General features: G+C 35.5%; 1 protein-coding gene across 1 annotated transcript in view; it reads right to left on the bottom strand.

Annotated features, from left to right (window-relative positions):
• Positions 1 to 19,480, bottom strand: part of myo1d (myosin 1D) — a 67,679-nt gene that overhangs the window by 7,493 nt on the left and 40,706 nt on the right. Inside the window, exons 18-21 of the mRNA XM_026276261.1 lie at positions 18,487 to 18,625; positions 18,304 to 18,408; positions 18,082 to 18,195; positions 14,011 to 14,165 (exon numbers count right to left, since the gene is read on the bottom strand). Of these exons, the coding sequence (XP_026132046.1) occupies positions 14,011 to 14,165; positions 18,082 to 18,195; positions 18,304 to 18,408; positions 18,487 to 18,625 (513 nt within the window). The remainder of the gene's footprint in view (positions 1 to 14,010; positions 14,166 to 18,081; positions 18,196 to 18,303; positions 18,409 to 18,486; positions 18,626 to 19,480) is intronic.

Here is a 19,480-nt window from a genome sequence, read left to right as displayed (position 1 = left end):
GTAAGCAGGTTATTGTTGTCAACAGTTCAGAAGACGTGAAATAAAGTGAGCGCATCTGTAATAATACGTCCCTAACAAGGCTCTGGAGGTGAATAAAAGCCCCCTGCAGCGAATCCATGCATTTTTGTAAGATAAATATCCAGATTTCAAATGTAATAAACACTTTTTTTCTAACATCTGCTGTGGGACGTGGAAGACGGGCAGGCGGAAGATGGAAGATGTATGCGTCACGCGCACGCCTCTGGGAAATGTATTAACAAAGGAAAACCAGTCTCCTCTTGGCTTTTCTCAAAATCCTCCAATGTTTTTCTTTACAAAATCTTTTTTTTTTTTTTTTTTTTTTGCATTTTGTTCGATTCTCTCTCCGCACTCGTCACTAACCACACAGCGCTGATGTACTATGACATCTGCCTGCACGTCTTCCGGTTCCCAGCAGTCGTCAGAATATTATATATATATATATATATATATATATATATATATATATATATATATATATATCGATTGGATTATTTCACACACACACAGGATGCTTCAAGGGTGAGTAGAAGATGGACGAATTTTCATTCTTGGGTGAACTAACCCTTTATTAGAATTCATTCTGATGAACAGCAGGTGTGTGGTGCAGTATGGACCTAATAATTTGAACATCTTCCAGACTTTCTCTGTGAAGGGTAAGGTAAACCATTCACTGATTTGCAGTAGACAATCTGTTCCTCAGTGAACACAATACAATGGGACAGATGTCCCATGAAAATCAGCACACTTTATACATCCGTCACCCATTGTTATCTGCCCTGTTGGCCACTGAGGAGACAATGTCACTTCCTGAAAGAATCCCCATGGGAGCTATACAATCAAATTGACATCTTTTGGGGGACAATACTTTAAAACAGTTTGGGTCAATTTCTGATCACTTAAAATCATATAAAAATAATAATCAGAGACACGACTTTGATATTTTTATATGACAGTCTAATACAGTATGCGCATAATTATTAAGAATGTCAATATTCTGATCGTATTTTTTTCCAAGCACATTTTACGAATTCTAAACCACATCAATCTTAATAACTACTATTATTTTTGTATTTAATCATTTTGAAGTGATATATACATTTGTACATGAAGGCTGTAAGTGAAAAAAATAATTATTAAGCAGTTTTTCTTTTACCGATAAAATGAGACAAGAAACAGATTTAATCCCATTGAGAAATATTCAAAACTAAAGCAATACAGAAATTGAAAAGTTGAGACATGACCACTGAACAACAAAATGCTCATTGGGTCAGCGGGGTCAGAAAAAAAAAAACCTTAGGAGGAAAAGACAAAATAATTAAGAATTAAGTGTAAAACCATCAGGAACCATTCAGTATCCAGTTCCACCATTTTCCAGAACTGAAACCTACCTGGAGTCTCCAGAATTACAGGGTGTCAAGTTCTTAGAGACTTTGCTTGGGTAAAAATTCCTAAAGAAACAGATCCTCAATTAATAAGAATAACATGCTGAAGTGTTGTGAAATACATGAAGACTTTTTTCTAGGCTTTGTAGACAGATAAGTTGAGAAGGACCAGCATTACATCCTCTTGTACCACTGTTTGAAGAATTTATCTTCCAGAATCTGGCAGTAAGTTTTAGAAGCTAATTTTTTGGCAATCTCTGCAAGACGGAATTTTCAGGATATTAGATGGATTAAAAATGAACTCCCAAAACGTCCTTTCAGATTCACAAAATTAATATTACGTATTATTATTGATGTGGTTTGGAATTTGTAAAATGTGCTTGGAAAAAAATATAATCTGAAAGAATATCAACGTGCCTAATAATTATGCACGCACCATAGGTGGAAATCAATCGTGTTAATGCAGGTTTCTCAGAGCGTGGCAGGTAGCAAGGACAGCCTAGCACTTAATTTGCAGCAAGAAGCTGTTGCTGGAGTCAAGCATGACTTTCCAAACCTCCAGATAATGTCTATATACCCATAAAGCTCCTTACTGTCATTCATCAGTGTCTGAACATCATAGCACAGGACTGAGCCTCAGCAGAGGATCACTGCAGGAGGGGCAGAGTATGTAACAACTGGTAATAAAAGACCAGAGATATGAAGAAAAAGAGGATAGACTTGGGGTATAAAAGAGTGGAATGGAAAGGCTGAGTGAGGATATGCTATGAGTGATTTCAGATATTTTTCTAACTCCAAACTCAAGCCAGAGCTCAACAAGCAATTCACACAAACAAAAAAGAAGGTATTTCTCTGACTAGTGTATTCCTTGCATATACACTAATGTTTTTTACTAATGGGGAAGTAGTGGCCTAGATGTTAGAGAGTTTGACTCTTAATCCTAGGGTAATGGTTCAAGTGTCTGTCCGGCAATACCACGACTTGAGGTGCCCTTGAGGAAGGCACCAAACCCCCAACTGCTCACCGGGCGCCGCAGCATAAATGGCTGCCCACTGCTCCAGGTGTGTGTTCACGGTGTGTGTGTCTTCACTGCTGTGTGTGTGCACTTTGGATGGGTTAAATGCAGAGCACGAATTCTGAGTATGAGTCACCTTACTTGGCTCTATGTCACTTCACTTCACTTCTTTTGAAAAAAGTCCCCTATGCTCATCAAGGTTGGAAAAAAATATTTGATTAAAAATGTAGGCCTGTCAATCGATTAAAATATTTTGTAGCGATTAATTGCATGATTGTCATGAGTTAACTTGTGATTAATCGCAATTTAATCACACATTTTTATCTGTTCTTAATGTACCTTAAATTAATACTTTTCGAATTTTTAATACTCTAATCACAATGGGCATGGACAAATATGGATGTTTTACTCAAATCTATGTGAGCAAGAGCAAGAAGACTAGACATGTTTCAAAGGTCATAGATGTTTTTCAAATAACTTGTTCATGCCTATTAGACACATGAATAAAAAGAACATAGAAATACCAGGTTACAATAACTTGTCTTTTTTTGCACTGAGCAATTAACTTGCACAAGCCTGTTTACATTATTTGGAGGACAGGGCAACTTACTTCTTATGAACATGCAAAATTTTCATTTATTACTTAATACATTTGTTTGCCTGTCTGTGCTCACATACTGTAATCTAATGCAGCCAAATTCTAAATAAAACAGTTTGTTCAATTATGTGTTACAGTATGTATTGTTGCTAGGCGCTTTTTTGAAAAAGTCAAACGACAAAGCTCTTAAGTTGGTAACACTTTATATCTCCATTTCTCCAACTACAGGCTAGGCCCAAACTCAACATGTGTGCTGCTTTAAACGCGCATTAATAAAATTAGTGCCATTAAAATGAGTTTGCATTAACACGTTAATTTTGACAGCCCTATTGAAAATATAACAAAAAAACAGTAGGCTAATATGATGCGACACTACTAAAAACAGAAATTTGAAAATATTATTACACGTTAAAATAAATCTAAGTATTTTAAAGTGCCCCTATTTTAAGTTATGAAAGGTTCATATTTTTGATTTGGAAGTCCCCAACAAAAGGTTGACATAGGGATGGGCGATATATCGCATGCGATTGTCACGCGCATTTCGTCAGTAAAGCCGGTTCCCTAATTACCGCTAAATCGCCATCACCTTCACTGAGAAGTTATGCAATATCACGTTCATTATCGCAGATGAATCGCCTTTGATTTGAAAAAAAGCAAATAGAACCTTGTAATGTTCTCTGCTATGGATGTGGCATGATGCGACAAATCCATGACAGTAAACTGATGCCCCATTCTATTTCTAATGAACTGTAGCACTCTGACACAAATAACAATTTCAAATATTCATAAGACAATTGTGAAATAATAGTTTCCTCAAAAATATTAAGCATCACAAATGTTTACAACATTACATACAATCAGAAATGGTTACTGAGCAGCAATTCAGCATATTAGAATGATTTCCAAAGGATCATGTGACACTGAAGACTGGAGTGATACCTGGTGAAAATTCAGCTTGGATCACAGTAATAAAGTAGCCTATGCTAAAACATGACGATATATAGTTTAAATTGACAATATTTCACAATATAACAGTGTTTACTGTATTTCTAATAAATAAACTTAGCCTTGGTGAGCATAAGAGACTTTCCAAAAAAAAAATAGAAAGGGGGCGGTGGGCCTTGATAATATTTTTCTCTACAAAAAGGGAGCCCGGCACAAAAAGTTTCGGAACCACTGGCCTACTCAAAAACACAATATTTAATTAAATTGAATTTAATTCATACAGGCCTACCCCATTTTGCATGTTGGTACATTTTAAAGATAAACAATTGCAAAATAAAAAAGACGTGTCGTCTATGTCATCTATGTCGACGGTAGCAAATAGGAAGTAAAACTGTATTTGAATTTTAAATTGAATTACAAATTCAGCATAAACACATGTAATCTTTAAATACTATACTACATTATATAATGCTATAAAAACAAGTGGCAAAAAGCCAAAAAATAACAGTTATCACTGCATTAATGAGTGATGAGTAATGATTATAGCAGTAATAGAAATATAGTCATAAAATCAGCAGTAGAAATAGTAAGCGTAACTGTATTAGTAATAGTAACAATAACAGTAGAAATTACAAAGACTGAAACTGTATTTATGGTATTGGTGGTAAAGACAGCAATATGTGAAAATGTATAAGCATTTGATTATGTTCGATTAGAAGAAATGAGAGGATTGTAAACAAACAGAATGGAAGCAAAAATGGCTGTGGAAACAAGATGTAGAGAAGGTGCCGAAGAATCACACAGACAGAAGGGGGGCGGGGGGATGGGGTTGTACATGAGCCAGCGAAGCATCCTCCCATCATCACATTTTGGGATGGTTGGAACACAGAAAGTAATAGAATGTAAGACACAAGGGCAGTGGGGGTGGAGCCACACGAAAGAGAGACGCGGTAATGCAGAACTAGCACAGGAGAAAATAGGTCAGATTCATCCACTCGAATTCAAATGCACACCAGCACAATATCATATCCATCCACCTACACTCCAGCAGTCATATAAATCCCCGACCTGTGCTTCAGCTAAGCCTTTCTCTACAGCAGTTCAGTTCAGGATGACTAAACAAACACAACCAGCTAGAAAATAAATAGCACAACAATGTATTGTACATATTTGATGTGACAACAAACTAGTTGCTAGTACAAAAATACAATTTGATAAATGTGAATATTGAACGAATACTGTCATAAAAACTCATTTTTAAGCAACATGTCCAACAGTGACCCCAGTGGTCAAATTTCTTCCATGAGCCTGTGTTTTCGAATGTTGTGTTCATTCATGAAGCTGGTAATGCTGCATCTGTGTTAATTAATTGTTGTGATTGATTGCTGTGTTGTGCCTGGCAGCGTTTAGTGATTAATTGATTATGTCTGGATTTGTTGTTGCACCACCTGTTGGACTGGACGGTGAAATAATGCGGGTTGATACAGATTTACCATATTAAAAGTACCTAAACAAAAGATAGTAATAATAAATTAAAGGTTACTGTAATATATAGATATTTAGCTATATATGTAGGTACTGTACAATATATATTTTTAAAACAATGTGAAAATAGTTAAAACAAATAGTATGTTAATATGCGCAATCGTTCAAAATTTTTGGAGTCAGAATGTTTTTTTTGTATTCAATTAATACTTAATTCAGGAAGGGTGCATTAAATTAATCAAAAGTGAGAGTAAAATCACATTTATAATGTGAAAGAAGATTTCTAATTTAAATAAAAGGCGTTTTTTTTTTATTTGACCTTTTGGTAACACTTTACTTAAAGCCTTTATGTATAATGCATTATAAAGGGTTATTAAAGGGTTTAACGCATTACATAATTATTCATAATATGCGTTGTTGTAAATAATTATAACCAAATTTAAGATGCACAGTGTAACAATGACTTGATAGTGTTATTATGTATTAACTGTGGTTACAATTATTCATGAGATTGTACAAAGCATTATTACAGGGGTAACCAACCCTGCTCCTGGCAATCGACTGTCCTGCAAAGTTCAGCTCCAATCCTAATCAAACACACCTGAAGCAACTAATTAAGGTCTTCAGGATCACTTAAAAATTAAAGGCAGGTGTGTTCGATTAGGGTTGGAGCTAATCTTTGCAGGACAGTCAACCATCAGGAGCAGGGTTAGTTACCCCTGCATTATTAGGTGCATTAGAAGGCATAATTAATGCATTAAAATTACTTTTATAATGCATTATACATAAAGGCTTTGAGCAAAGTGTATCCTGTAAAAAGTAGCACCGTTTCCACAAAATATTAAGCAGCACAAATGTTTTTAACATCGATGATAATGATATAAGAAAAAAATTTGGGTACCAAACGAGCTGGATTTAAGATCAAGTGACATTATTTTAAATATATTAAAACAGAAAACAGCTAAATTTAATTGTAATAATATTTTTACCAGGCTACAGAGTTTACTGGATTTTTGATTAAATAAATGCATCCTTGGTGAACAGTGAGTGGGGAATCTGCTTTCAAAACATAAAAACAATTATTCATTTTAATTCAGTACAATAAATACACATAAATACTATAATAAATATTTATTTTCTGTTGATAGTGTAAAATAAAAGGTTCCATATTCCTTATAGTAAAAATCAAAAGGAAAGTGCAAGCTGAATTTACACTTGATTAATAAACAAATGCTGATAGTAGACAAGTAAGCACATTAAAGATTGCAAATTCCCGCTTTTTCGTTTCACTCGGATAGGATGAAATGAGTTTTCCCTCTGCAGGCTACTGTAAGCGACTCATTTACATATGGATTTCAGTATAATCACTGCAACAGGCAATTCATAGCAGCCTTTACCTTGAAAGGGCAGGCAAATGGAGCTATTTAGAGAATCCTCGCTCTCTCCCTTTCACTCATTAGTATTCTAAACCGGCAGGCCAACTAATGGACTAAATATCAGACAGACATGGATCGTCTAGTTGCTATGGGAACTGCATCTGCAGCAGTGAGAGTGAGGTGAGGTGAGAAATACAAAGGAAAAAAAGAAAGATATAGAGATGGAATGAAAAAGAGAACTAGTGGAGCCTGAGAGAAATAATGGTGGACAAAACAGAAGGAGGAAAAGAAAAATGAGAGAACTAGAGGGACAAATGAGAGGGGTGTAAACTTGACCATTTGGAGCCCGAAAAAGCTTTCAGCATGAGGGACGACCTTGCTGAAGGACACAATGATTGCAGTCAGCACCTCGACACAAAGTCGCTGGCAAACAGACTAATGAAGCCTGAAAAAACGTTCGCATTATTGTGTGCATTTATAATCCAGCACATTAGGCACAGAGTAGCTTCCTATCCTAGCTCTATGCTGTATATGCTTCTCATTACACTGACGCTATAACACACACTTAAGCCAGAAAGCATTGGAATTAGAAATCTGATCCAATCAATGGAGGAAATTCACTTGTGTGTCTGCTCCAAAACTCTCCTCTCAAAATTATTGATTTATAAAAATGAACAGTGACGCCGCACAAATTGCTGTCTGGAAAAACACACTATTATATTTGACATATTTGGTGTTTTCTGTACTAACAATATTGTTTAACCCTAAAAAGGTGGGAATACAAACATTTGAGAGGCTGTGAGGAGAGGCAGTGAAAGTGGAATTTATATATATATATAATTTATTAATACTAAATTATTCAAAAACTAGTTAGAAATAAAGTAATACTATTTATATAGCAAGCATGCATTAAAAATATAATATACAAATATTATATACATTTTAACCCTTTCGCACAAGAGTTTAAAATATTCTTACTGAGAATTCTTCCGGCATGTGTTTTTTAAGACGACCATTAATTAATGGAACATTATTGCCTTTTCCACAGACATCAGCGTATATTTTACAAACTGTAAATGTATGTTTCTGCTAGTACTCATGTGTAATTAAATGTCTGGAACTTTAAATAAGCATTAAACGGTTGAAAATACTAAATATTTGTGATAACATGACAAGCGCTCAGTGTGTCCGATCTGGCTCTGTGCCATTCAAAGTGCGAAAATGGATTTAAATTCAGCAGTTGATGACGTGACGCACTGAAAATTCTAATCACACCGGTGTGATCGTACGCAGGTCAAAGGGTTAAAATGTAATCTATTCCTGTGATGACAAAGCTGGATTTTCAGCAGCCATTCCTCCAGTCTTCAGTGTCAAATGATCCTTCACAAATCATTCTAATTCGGCGATGACCAGCACATGAACTATTGTGTAGTGCTACTTACTTTAAAAACATATATTAAAAGTGCCCCTTCCCGCACACAAAACCAGTCGTTTGTTGATGAGAGTCTTAAACAAGGACCCTGGTGGAATATTGAATATTTATATTAAGTGAGAGGAGACACGTTTTAAGTGTGCACACTCTCTCCTCGCAAAGCAGCGTGTATCTGAGCAAGCACGACCGGTTTTGTGACAGAGCAAAGGAAATCTGCTGCGAACAGAGAGATTCACGTGCATTATTTTAATGTGCTTTCGCGTTATATTTATGCGCTCTCACTGCTGACCGCATACACATACTGTATAGACACTGCAAACACCTGAGGCACCACTACAATTAATGAGCTCTATGAACAATGCATGGCAAAAAAGAAAAAAAAGTCCCTGTATACAGGATTTTTTTTTAATTTATTTATTTTGCCACAAGTCTATACATTTTTTTACATCTTCACTATAGTGATAATTTTGACTTATGTCTGTTCTAGAGATGTTACAACTTTTTGATAAAGCTCTGATTGGTTTTCTTTTGGAAATATGTTTCAAATTAATCCTGAATGCATTTATGACTGTAAAAGCACAATTGCAAAATTGATCAAAAAGATTGCGATCGTTTTTTTTTTTTTTGTCCATATCGCACAGCCCTAGTTTAATCAATAAATATAGTTTAAAATCTAGCTTCTGAGTACTAAGTTATTAACCCAACAATAGCGGGGTCAGTTAATTTTTTTGAAGTGGGCCGCGCAAACATATGTGTTTGGTTGTGTGGGCCGCGAGTTGAAAAAGTTTGGGAACCACTGGTTTAGATGAATAAAATAAAAAAACAGGAGTGTGATTGTTACTTGTCACTAAAAGGGGTAGTAAGAAAGTGGCCAGAATCAACATGATTCCTATCACATGATGCCAATAGCAATCAGGTATCAACCTCAGATATACTACTGGACCACTATGGGTTTTGCTGTAAATCCCCTCTCTCTCACATTCAGACTCTGTCTCCACTCATTTGCAGCACTGCACATTAACAGCACTACAGAGCAGTGCAGATTGGAATCTGGCCCAGTTTTGTTCGCGAGGGCATGAAGGTCATTCTGAAGCACTCTGGGTATTAAGCACACAGAACGTGATCAAAGAGCAAGTTGGGATCAATAGAGTAATGGCACATGATTTTGCTGAGTTGAGAGAGTAAAAAAGAGAGAAAAGATTGATCATCTTGATTTTTAGCAGTGCACAAGAAAGCAATAAAGTGAAGCCCTGAAGCCATGAGAAAATCAAACCTGAAGGATGATTTAATCTAAGTGATTACTGTGAGTTTTTCAATAACCCACTGACCTTCTATATGCATGTCAATATATAATAACAGTCACAGGAAGATGCAAAGCCCCCCACTTGCTTTCCTAGTGCCTGAAGTCTGACCTCACATCCTTAACACTATAATGATGTCAGAGGTTCAGAATCGACACTCACTCAGACATCCAAACTCCTGCCTACTCTCCCAGGAGCTTTGAAACAGGATTTGAGTCCAAAAGGCACCATTCATTTCCTCAGAGAAGTGTTAAAAGGAGACAGACTTAATGAATTCCTGTAGAGAACTCTTTTATTTAATTTTACGGAGCCTTTTAGTTCAAGCCACAGTGATCAATAGAGACAAGGGTCCTCATTCAGATGAAACACTAGCTGAGCTGACACCAACACCTTTGTTTCGAGCCCAATTTAAACAGATTACACAGACACACTGGAGTTGGCATCTCACAGTGGAATTCCCTCTTTTGAAAGAGTTACATAGGCTAATAATGGAAAAGACTGAGGACTTTTCTTGCTGCAACAAAGTAGTCAACAGAACCTCAAGACTCAAAATAGTCTAGCTAATCCTGACCTGGGTCTTCACACGTTCTATTTAGTGCATGAGTGAAGTGCTCCTTGATATCTGTGACAGCTTGAGTGACAGCTACAGTGATGCAGACAGATGTGTGTGCGTATGTTGGATTGAGTATGTGTGGGTGTGTGTCTATTGGGCTGTAGTTTGAAACTCTTTGAATAATGCTTAAAGGCAGGTGTGATGGCCGGAGCGCTGAGGTATTCCCTCTGTAGAGAGAAAGAGGTGCAGTGCTGTGCATGCCAATGAAGAGGAGCCTGGTTAAAAATAGATCTGCAGTCACACAACCTTAAATATTTAATCTCCTACATCTCTAAACTGGAAAAGAAGAGAGAAAGTAGGGTAAGATTAAAGAAATATTGAGCCTCCATAGACAGCATTTTATAGGGATAGCTAAAAAAAAATGCAATTCTGTTAATAATTACTTACCCATATATATCATTCAAAACTTAGGCTGGGCTATATGGCCCATTAATAACTTAACATCAATAATGATCATAAATATTTTCCCCCATATTAAACAGCATAAAAAAATTATCATGATGTTTATTTACCATTAATGCACAGCTGTATTCAAAATCTGCATGACTTTCTCTTTTTTTCTAAGGAATCCAACCCGAGTATTTCTGATAAATTTTCCATGCAACTACTGTAAAATGAATGGGGATGCTTTCTCATTCATTTGCATGAGGAATACATAAAAATTCACAAATATTGAGAAATACAGACTGAATTTAATTTAAAAAATAATAAATATTGAAACATTTTTGTTAAATTGAAGCTGAAATAAAAATAAAATATAAATATTAGATGTAAAACTTGTCTTTTGGTGTTAAAATAGTATTGTAAGGATTTACTAAAGACATGCAGTGACGAATTAGCACTGAAAAGTTCTGGACAGTTATTGAATATGCATCGAGGAGTTTGCGCGTCGTTAAGATTACTGGCATTTGCGGCATTATTTAAAGCTGGGAGCGTAAGCAACTAATCAGAGCTGCGGTCCGTAACTTTTTTTTGTGTTCAAAGTATACAAAATGTATATAATAAGCAAGTATACCATGAATCAATTTTCCAAACTGTGTTTTTAACCTGTCCTGAATCACTAGGGTACATCTATAATAAGTGTTTATATTCAGACTATTTTAGATTGCTTCAGGGGTACCGCGGCGGAGTAACCCAGTACCTTTGTGATTCTTCATAGACATAAACAGAGAGAAGTAGTTCCGGCTACAATGTCCAACGTCAAAAGTTACCGACTGCAGCTTTAATGCATAAAAATGCATGTCTTAAAGGAGCACTCCACTATTTTTGAAAATAACTCCCCTAGAGTTAAACAGTTGAGTTTTACCATTTTTAAATCCATTCAGCCGATCTCCGGGTCTTGCGATAGCAATTTTTGCTTAGCTTTATTTGAATGTTGGCTTGAAATGAACATCGATGTTATTAGAGTAGTTAATAGTTAGCATAAGCGCGGCTAACGCTAATATAATAAGCATTAGAATTAAGTTTCTTTATTAACTATTTAATGCCCCATAACTTTTATTAGGGTAATATATATATATATATATATATATATATATATATATATATATATATATATATATATATATATATATATATATATATATACTGTATATATTGAATACTTTGGTGCCGTGACAACAGTAGTGTAGGATAAACCCAAAGCAAGATTCAGAGAACAAATGTTGAGAGAGAAAGTGGCCACTTTAGAGCCGAATGAGTTATCAGAGACTTTGTTGACAACATTCTTAATGCAGATAAGAGGGTTACGATTTTACTCGCATATGGCACAGACTGTGCCAGTCAGACTGATTTTCAATACATGGGATGCGCTTCTGATCTATTCATAGCACAGGAGAAACAGTTATGTTTGCAGTTTTCTCGTAAAGCCACTCTGGCAGAGAAGTCAAACCAGTTCAGTGTCAAACCTCAGCAAAATGTGCCCAGAGATCCGAACTCACTTAACAGCAACATCATGCATAATTGTGATAGGGTCAGTTTAATTGAAAATGATTTAAACAGACTATGCTTTTTGTACTAACTCTCAAAAGCTGCTATACAAGCTCTTTCCTAGACGTCACTGTTGAAATCACAATAGGAAGTGAACTGAGAGAGGAAGGAACAGTCTCTCTGCGGTGGCTAGTGCTCAGGCTGCTGTGCAGGACAGCAGAGGAGAGATAAAGGTTAAGTACAGATCTACAGGGAGATGAAAGCAGCAGAATACAGCAGCCTCAGAGCCTGGCCTTTTGCTCTGCGAATGGATCATGCTGATGGATGGATCCAGAGAGAGCTTACGGCTGCAGGTCATTAGCAGTGAAACGTTAGCTAGGTGTTTTCTAAAAAACACTCTGCTCAGAGGATAGAGGGGCTTTATTTACAGAAAAAGCAGTGAAGCGTCCTTTTAAGGCAAGTCAATATAACTCTGTATGTTTACATGTGTAGCTGGCCCAGAACACAATACAATGCTTACTCAAATTCTTGAAAGATTAAATACACATTGAGCATCACTTCTGTATTTTGGAGCCACACAGGCTAATGCACATACATTCTGGATGAAACTGATATATTGTTCTGTATGTACTTTTAGAACTTTTTTTTTACAAATAAGAAAATGATTTTATTCAGCAGATTTGTATTAAATGGCTAAAAAATTTGAGTAAAAACAAAGTTTCATTTTCAAATAAATGGTTCTTTTGAAGATACTATTCATTAAAAAATTCTGACAAAAAGAACCAAATCGGCATATCAGAATGATTTCTGAATAATCATCTGATACTGAAGAATGAAGTAAAGGCTGCTTAAAATTCAGCCTTGCTATCATAGGAATAAATTACATTTTATAATATATTAAACTGTTATTTATAATAATATTTCCTAATATTACTATTTTAATTGTATTTTAATAATAAATACAACAAATAAATGCAGTTTATGCGAGCACAAGAGACTGTTCAAAAAGATTTAAAATAGTAGTATACTTATCGATCTGGTTCAACCAACTTGAATATAGAGACTAAAGTGGGAACTAACTATGGCAAATAAAAATACAAAAATAAAATAGTTACAAAAATTAATAAATAACAAAATGCATAAATAATGTAAAAATCAATATATATGAAATTGAAAGTTCATTAACTAGATTACAGTGGATTTTTTAAAAGGTTCCATCCCTTAAAAGTTGTGGTTGTGGTGTGTATTTTTAGGGACACTGAGTGAACCATACTATGGTGTGTTTGTGCTTTAAATCATAATCGGCCCTGTCAGCCAGGCTCATTTAGTTATGAAAACAAACAGATGCACAAAATGGAAACTTTCATTCATACTGCCCTCATTTTACCCCATCTCTTGGCTTTCCTCTAATCTCAGTACACAGATAGACACACACTTTACATAGCCTCAGAAAACCTTTCTAGTTCATCCCATCTTTCTGATTCATAAGCCATCAAACGGCCCATTATACTGTCTACCACCCGTCGATTTCAGTAGGTATAACCCCTCTACCATCATAGTATGATACATTAGGGGATAATTTAGCAAACATCAAGCAGAACATATTGTATCTCCTTTCTGTACTAATGCTCAGCTCTTATGCAATAATTTGGTTGATTCTAGGGAGTTTAAAGTAGCTCTCAAATCTAGAAGACACAACATTTTCTCCCACTTCATAAAAACCCATAGGGGGTACCAATATGACAGGGCTAGGCTGGCTGCTCTTTCCTGAAATGCCCTGAACTGGCATTGCAGACAAGAGAGAGGTTGAATTATCGTGGTTGGCACTCTTAGCCTTATGTACCCTGGCCCCATCCCCAGAGTCCTGCTATCTCTCCCAAATCGCTTTCAGGAGCGCCCCCTGTTGGTGTCACCTTTTGAAGTGGCTGAGCAGGGTCCCAACCAGCTCTCCGATGCGGCTGTCCCCCGCTGGCACCATGCCCTGCAGGCACACAATTAGGTCCCGGTTGTCTTTGGTGTGAAAGACGACCAGCTGGTCTTTCCCAGGGGAAATGCTCACTCCGGTCACCTGAGACAGGAAGAAAGGGTGATACGAGTTAAAGCAGCACTCACACAGACATGCAGCAGGCCATCATGCACTAATAAGCTCTGCCACAATTTAGTTCTCATTATCGTGAAGCTGCAAACAAGGGCCCTGGGTTTTGAATGTGCATTCGCAGGAAACATTACACCTCTTTTGGTACATTAAGGTGTGGGACCAAATCATAATTTACGGTGTTACAAAAAACAAGGTGAGACACTACTTCCAGTGCATATTGACCTTCAGTTGTATTTTAGTATAAATTAATATACTATTTATATTTTTAATAAGTTTTAGTAATTTAGTTTTGTTCTTTTGTATTGTTTTCTTTCTTTTTTTTCTATTCAGTTTTATTATAATTTTTTTTTGGTTTAATTTGAGTCATTTTAGAATGTCAACTGAAACTGACATTTTATTTTAGTTAGGAAATATTTTCTCATTTTTATTTGTTACAATTTTTATTACATTTCTTATTTCAGCTTTATTTTAAAATCAACTAAAAAGTTTTAGTTTAAATAACAATAAAACACTGTTCAATCAAGGGGGGTCATGATAACTAATGGGTTATTAGATGTTTGATTGTGCTGGTTGGTGTTTGAGACCTTGAGTTTTAATTCAACTAGGTGTCAGACAAGAAAACTTTCTTAATTCAAAAATGTATGATTTTTTTTATGTTTGAAAATATCTCTGTAAAAAATTATTAGGCTGTTTGTTTAGTCTTGAGCATTAATTTTCATGGTCATCACTTGACAATTTCTTTCTTTAAAAATATGTGAAACCAACATTAAATTTTCAAAACCACATTTTAAAACTAGACTTCAAGATATCAATATTTGACCCAAAAACAATCACAAGGCTCCGTACACAACTGCTCATATCAAGATGAAACACTTGGAAATATGATGCAGTTTCCTTGAGGTAAAATGTCTTTGTCTTTCATCCTCTTCATCTCTAGGGTTAAGGTTCAAGGAACACAGTCTAGGCTAGGGTAAAACAGCTAGGGGGAAATAAATCCCCCATGGATCGGTTTTCTTGGGCAAAAATCACTTGCTGAATACATTAAGAAACCATGGACTCCACACCACACTGTCAATACCATTTATATCACCATCATTTATCTTAAAATAAAGCTAGGCTGGATGGAAACCTCATCTAAGACCTTGGTGATGGTCTCACAGAATAAAAGATGAAGGTTGCGACAGCTGGAGTGACCAAATTAGGACAAAATGATAATACAGTCAGTCATTATAAAATGCCGGATATGAGCAATTTGTCACTTATGAGTAAATATTTAAAGAACAGTTATGAAAGACAAATGTAAGGGGTCAAACATGACACCGACAACCAGGCCAGAACAGGTTGTAATATCCTGATATGCACATAATGCTAGTGGAAATATGGATCAGGCAACCTTGGTCTCTCTAATCGGTAGGGAATGAGTCACATTACCAATGACTTCCTGTGTTTGGATTTGATTGAAGGAACTCTATTGCTCTTGATGTTTAATCACAGATTAATTATGTAAAAATCATGCAGTGGGATTTTGTGAACTATTAGGCAGTGGTTCCCAACCTGGGGTAGGGGGACGTCAAAGTAAAGGTAGGGCTGAAGTTGAGGGTTAAGGGTTGAGGTAGGGCAGTAAAATGATATAATTTTCCCCAATAACAAGAGTTCAATAAATGTTTAATTTAATGTTTATGTGCCAAAAGAGTAATGAAACAACACTATACATTAGAACTGTGACACACAGAGCTTTTATCCACTCAGCTTAAAGTTCAAATGACAGCAAAGCATGAGTTTACAAGAGCAGATGCGTTCACTTGCTTTTGAGTCTCAGTCACGCAAGCACTAAACAACACTGCTTTAATTCAGTGAAGATCACAAATGACTCAGTGATTTAGTTTCAAGCCAGTTGAAACACAATACAGTCAGAAGGAAATCGGCATCATTTTCCATGGATTTACTGTAGTAACACTAATGGCATTGTGTCAGTATTGTGTCAGAAATGTGGGATATTCATATAGAATTTCATTATATAATTAATGAATATGTATTTAACGTATTAAAGGAGTAATGGGATTTGATTACAGTATTTTTGTGATTAAGCTATAGTGTTTTGTGCACACTAAATGTATTTAGAACACTGGTTTTCATACAAATACAGAAACCATTGTTGCATTTTTCAATAATGTCAGAATAATACAATTTCACCATACAAAAATGAGGTTGTTACAATTTTTAAAGTTGTTGCAGATTATAATGAACATAAATGTATGCATCCTAACTAAAGCTTCTACTACTGTTAAATCAAATGTGCATTTCTAAGAAAAAATAAATATGTCAGTATTGCATATTTGGGGGGGGGGGGGGGGGGTTGTTGTGCTCAGATTGGAAGCTACTGCAATAAGGTACATATATTCTTCCCTTTCTATTGTAATGCCGGTCAATTTTATTATCATTTTTTATTATCAAGCCGGGATAAATGACACAAACAAACAGCATTCAGGAAAATATAATATAATCTATGAAGAGAAAATAGAGACTTCAACAGGAGAGCAGGGATGAAAACAAAGAAAGCCTACAGAAGTGTGAAGACACACACAAACCCAAGCAGAAGGAACACACCGAGGAGGCAAATTTGTGCACATGCCGGAACGATACTAGACATCAGCTGATCTCCCCTCCCGCTCCGTCTCCATGACAACCACATCCCCTGGGATGTTGGCATGACAACGGTGGAGAAGGAGACGGATGAGGGAGGAGGAGCATAGCTGAGTTGCAGGGTGGACTGTTTGGAGGGGGGGATTAACATGGTGTTTATTTATTTATTTTTGGGATAATATCTCAGCAATGTTTTTTTTTTTTCTACGACACGGTTCAACCCCAACCATTTAATAATGCAATCAGTGTCCGTGTTTCTGCGGACACATAAATAATGTTATCCCTTTCCCTGATCTGTGCGTTCTGTGACACTGAAGCAATAAATAAATGTGAGTGGCAGGAGAGGTTCAGCTGGGCATTGACCTTCCCCAAATCAAGAGATGTTAACTGCTCTTTTCCAGCATTCAGAAAGCAATCAGAGATTTACTTACATAGACTATTTCTTATTCAACCCACTGTACATACTGTAGCAATAATGCCCTTTAATGTTTCTGTTGGAGGAAGAAATTAAACCATGGCAATAAATTTAATTTTGAGTCACTTTCGTAACTCACTTCTCCCTCTACTAATTTAATTTAGAATAATTACACTTTATTTTAAGGTCCAGTTCTCACTATTAACTAAATATTAACTATGACTTTTGTCTTAATAAACTCCTAATTACTGCTTATTAATAGTTAGCAAGGTAGTTGTTAAGTTTAGGTACTTGGTAAGATTAAGGATATAGAATATGATCATGCAGAATATGTTCTTTATAAGTATTAATAAACAGTCAATACGTTAATAATAGGTATGCTAATAAGCAACTAGTAAATAGCTCCAATACTAAAGTGTTACCTTAATTATTTATATAAAAACAACCTACTCTGCAGTTCAAAAGTAAGATATTTTTGTGAAAGAAATTAATACTACTATGCTGCAAGGATACAATATATTAATCAAAAGTGACAGTAAAGACTTATATTTTAGCAATAGATGAATAAAAAGAAGCTTTCTACCAGTTTTAGCACAGGATGAAATTTTTCAGGTTTAGAGATTAAAACAGAACTGATCCACCCTGAATCTGAATAAACTCCTAATAATTTCTTGATTACAACCGTTCTTAAAATTCAGTTATGAATTCTGAAATTGAAAAATGTGATAGTCACTCACTTTAACTGCATTTGCACTTCAAATATGACTGACAATTATATTCTGCTGCTGTGCGCATGCAACTTATGATATCAAAAAGTTGGATTTTTACATTATAGAGTGGGATGCTCTTCATGGGCTTGTACAGCTTGACGGGGTCCATTTTGTAAAGGTGGCGATCCGTGATGAGCAATGCTCGATCCTCTGCTTTATTGAACCGATTGATCTGTTGACATAATAATATTGCATAGGTTAACATTACATGCTAAGCAAACATCTAATATTGCAGCAATGATTCACGTAACTGTCAGTCAGAGAGGACTCAAGGACATACTTTGCGGACATTGCAGGAGAAGAGGACTCTCATGAACTTATCTTTCCTCTGCAGATCACTGGAAACAAGAGTAAAGGAAGAAGCTGTCCCAGGACTGTCCTTTTTCTAAGAATAGAAAAAAAATTGAATTTAAACTAAATGTATTATAATTTATTTTAAACCAGATGTTTTAAAAAAACTAACCAGGTAGTTGCCCTCCCAGGCTCTCTGCAGGCCAAGATCTGCTCTCTGCCCCTTCAGACACTCTAATGTGGCCACTTTAGCCCTGATCTGCACCATCTCCTCTGGAGACAGGACTTTAATGAGCGTCCAGGCCCACCATCTAAAATATATTTAAATTAATATCATAAATACAAAGCCATTGCCTGCAACATGAACAATAGCTTAAAAAGTCCACATAAATATACTGAAACCAGATTGGAAATATAGGATTCAAAAATTTTATTAAACTTAAATATAAACAAAGTTTTCTGGTTTTAAAAAGTGTAAACAAAAAAGCTTTTCTCAAAAAAAAAAAAAAAAAAAAAAAAAGTTAAAAACAGACCCCCTGAGAATACCCACTGATAGAAAAAAAGAAAATAAAAATAACAACAAATATTTGCATGTTCTTGACTCTGTAAGTCACACAACATGCATATAAACTAAAATATTTTTTGTGCTTTTTGTCCTTTATTTTGACAGTATTAATTTGTTATTTATTGTAATTTTACATTTTCAAGATTTAATTATTTATCAGCTTTTCATGCAGTTTTTGCATTAAAGTAAAAGGGGGCAAACAAAATGAAATCCATGTTAACTTCAGGTAGATGTTTCACTCGAGCTGTTATGCTGATAATATAATTTGTATTGAAAAAATGTTTACTTTTTTTTTTTAAATGCCATAAAATGCCAAAAAAAATGTCATGCATCAGCTGTGTGACGAGAAATCTAAACACCAGTAATATTAGTTTGATATTTGGGTTGTTTTCTACATCGTTTTCAGGGTCACAGCTGTGTTAAGGCTCTTGTGAATAGATCTCAAACAAGACTTTGATCCAAAGATCAATAAGTGCTTCAGGCAGCAAAAATAGCCCTGTTGAACGCAAAAGAGCCATTCCTTAGTTAAAGGTCCAAGAAATATACAAGCCTATAGCAAAAAAAAATTATATTTCCTTGTCCAACAATGATAAAGAGCTGA

The sequence above is a fragment of the Carassius auratus genome, chromosome 12, assembly GCF_003368295.1.
Source record: "Carassius auratus strain Wakin chromosome 12, ASM336829v1, whole genome shotgun sequence".
In the NCBI taxonomy this organism is placed as follows: Eukaryota; Metazoa; Chordata; class Actinopteri; order Cypriniformes; family Cyprinidae; genus Carassius; species Carassius auratus.
The sequence above is the reverse complement of the archived record's forward strand: the minus strand, read 5'-3'. Positions and strand labels throughout refer to the sequence as shown.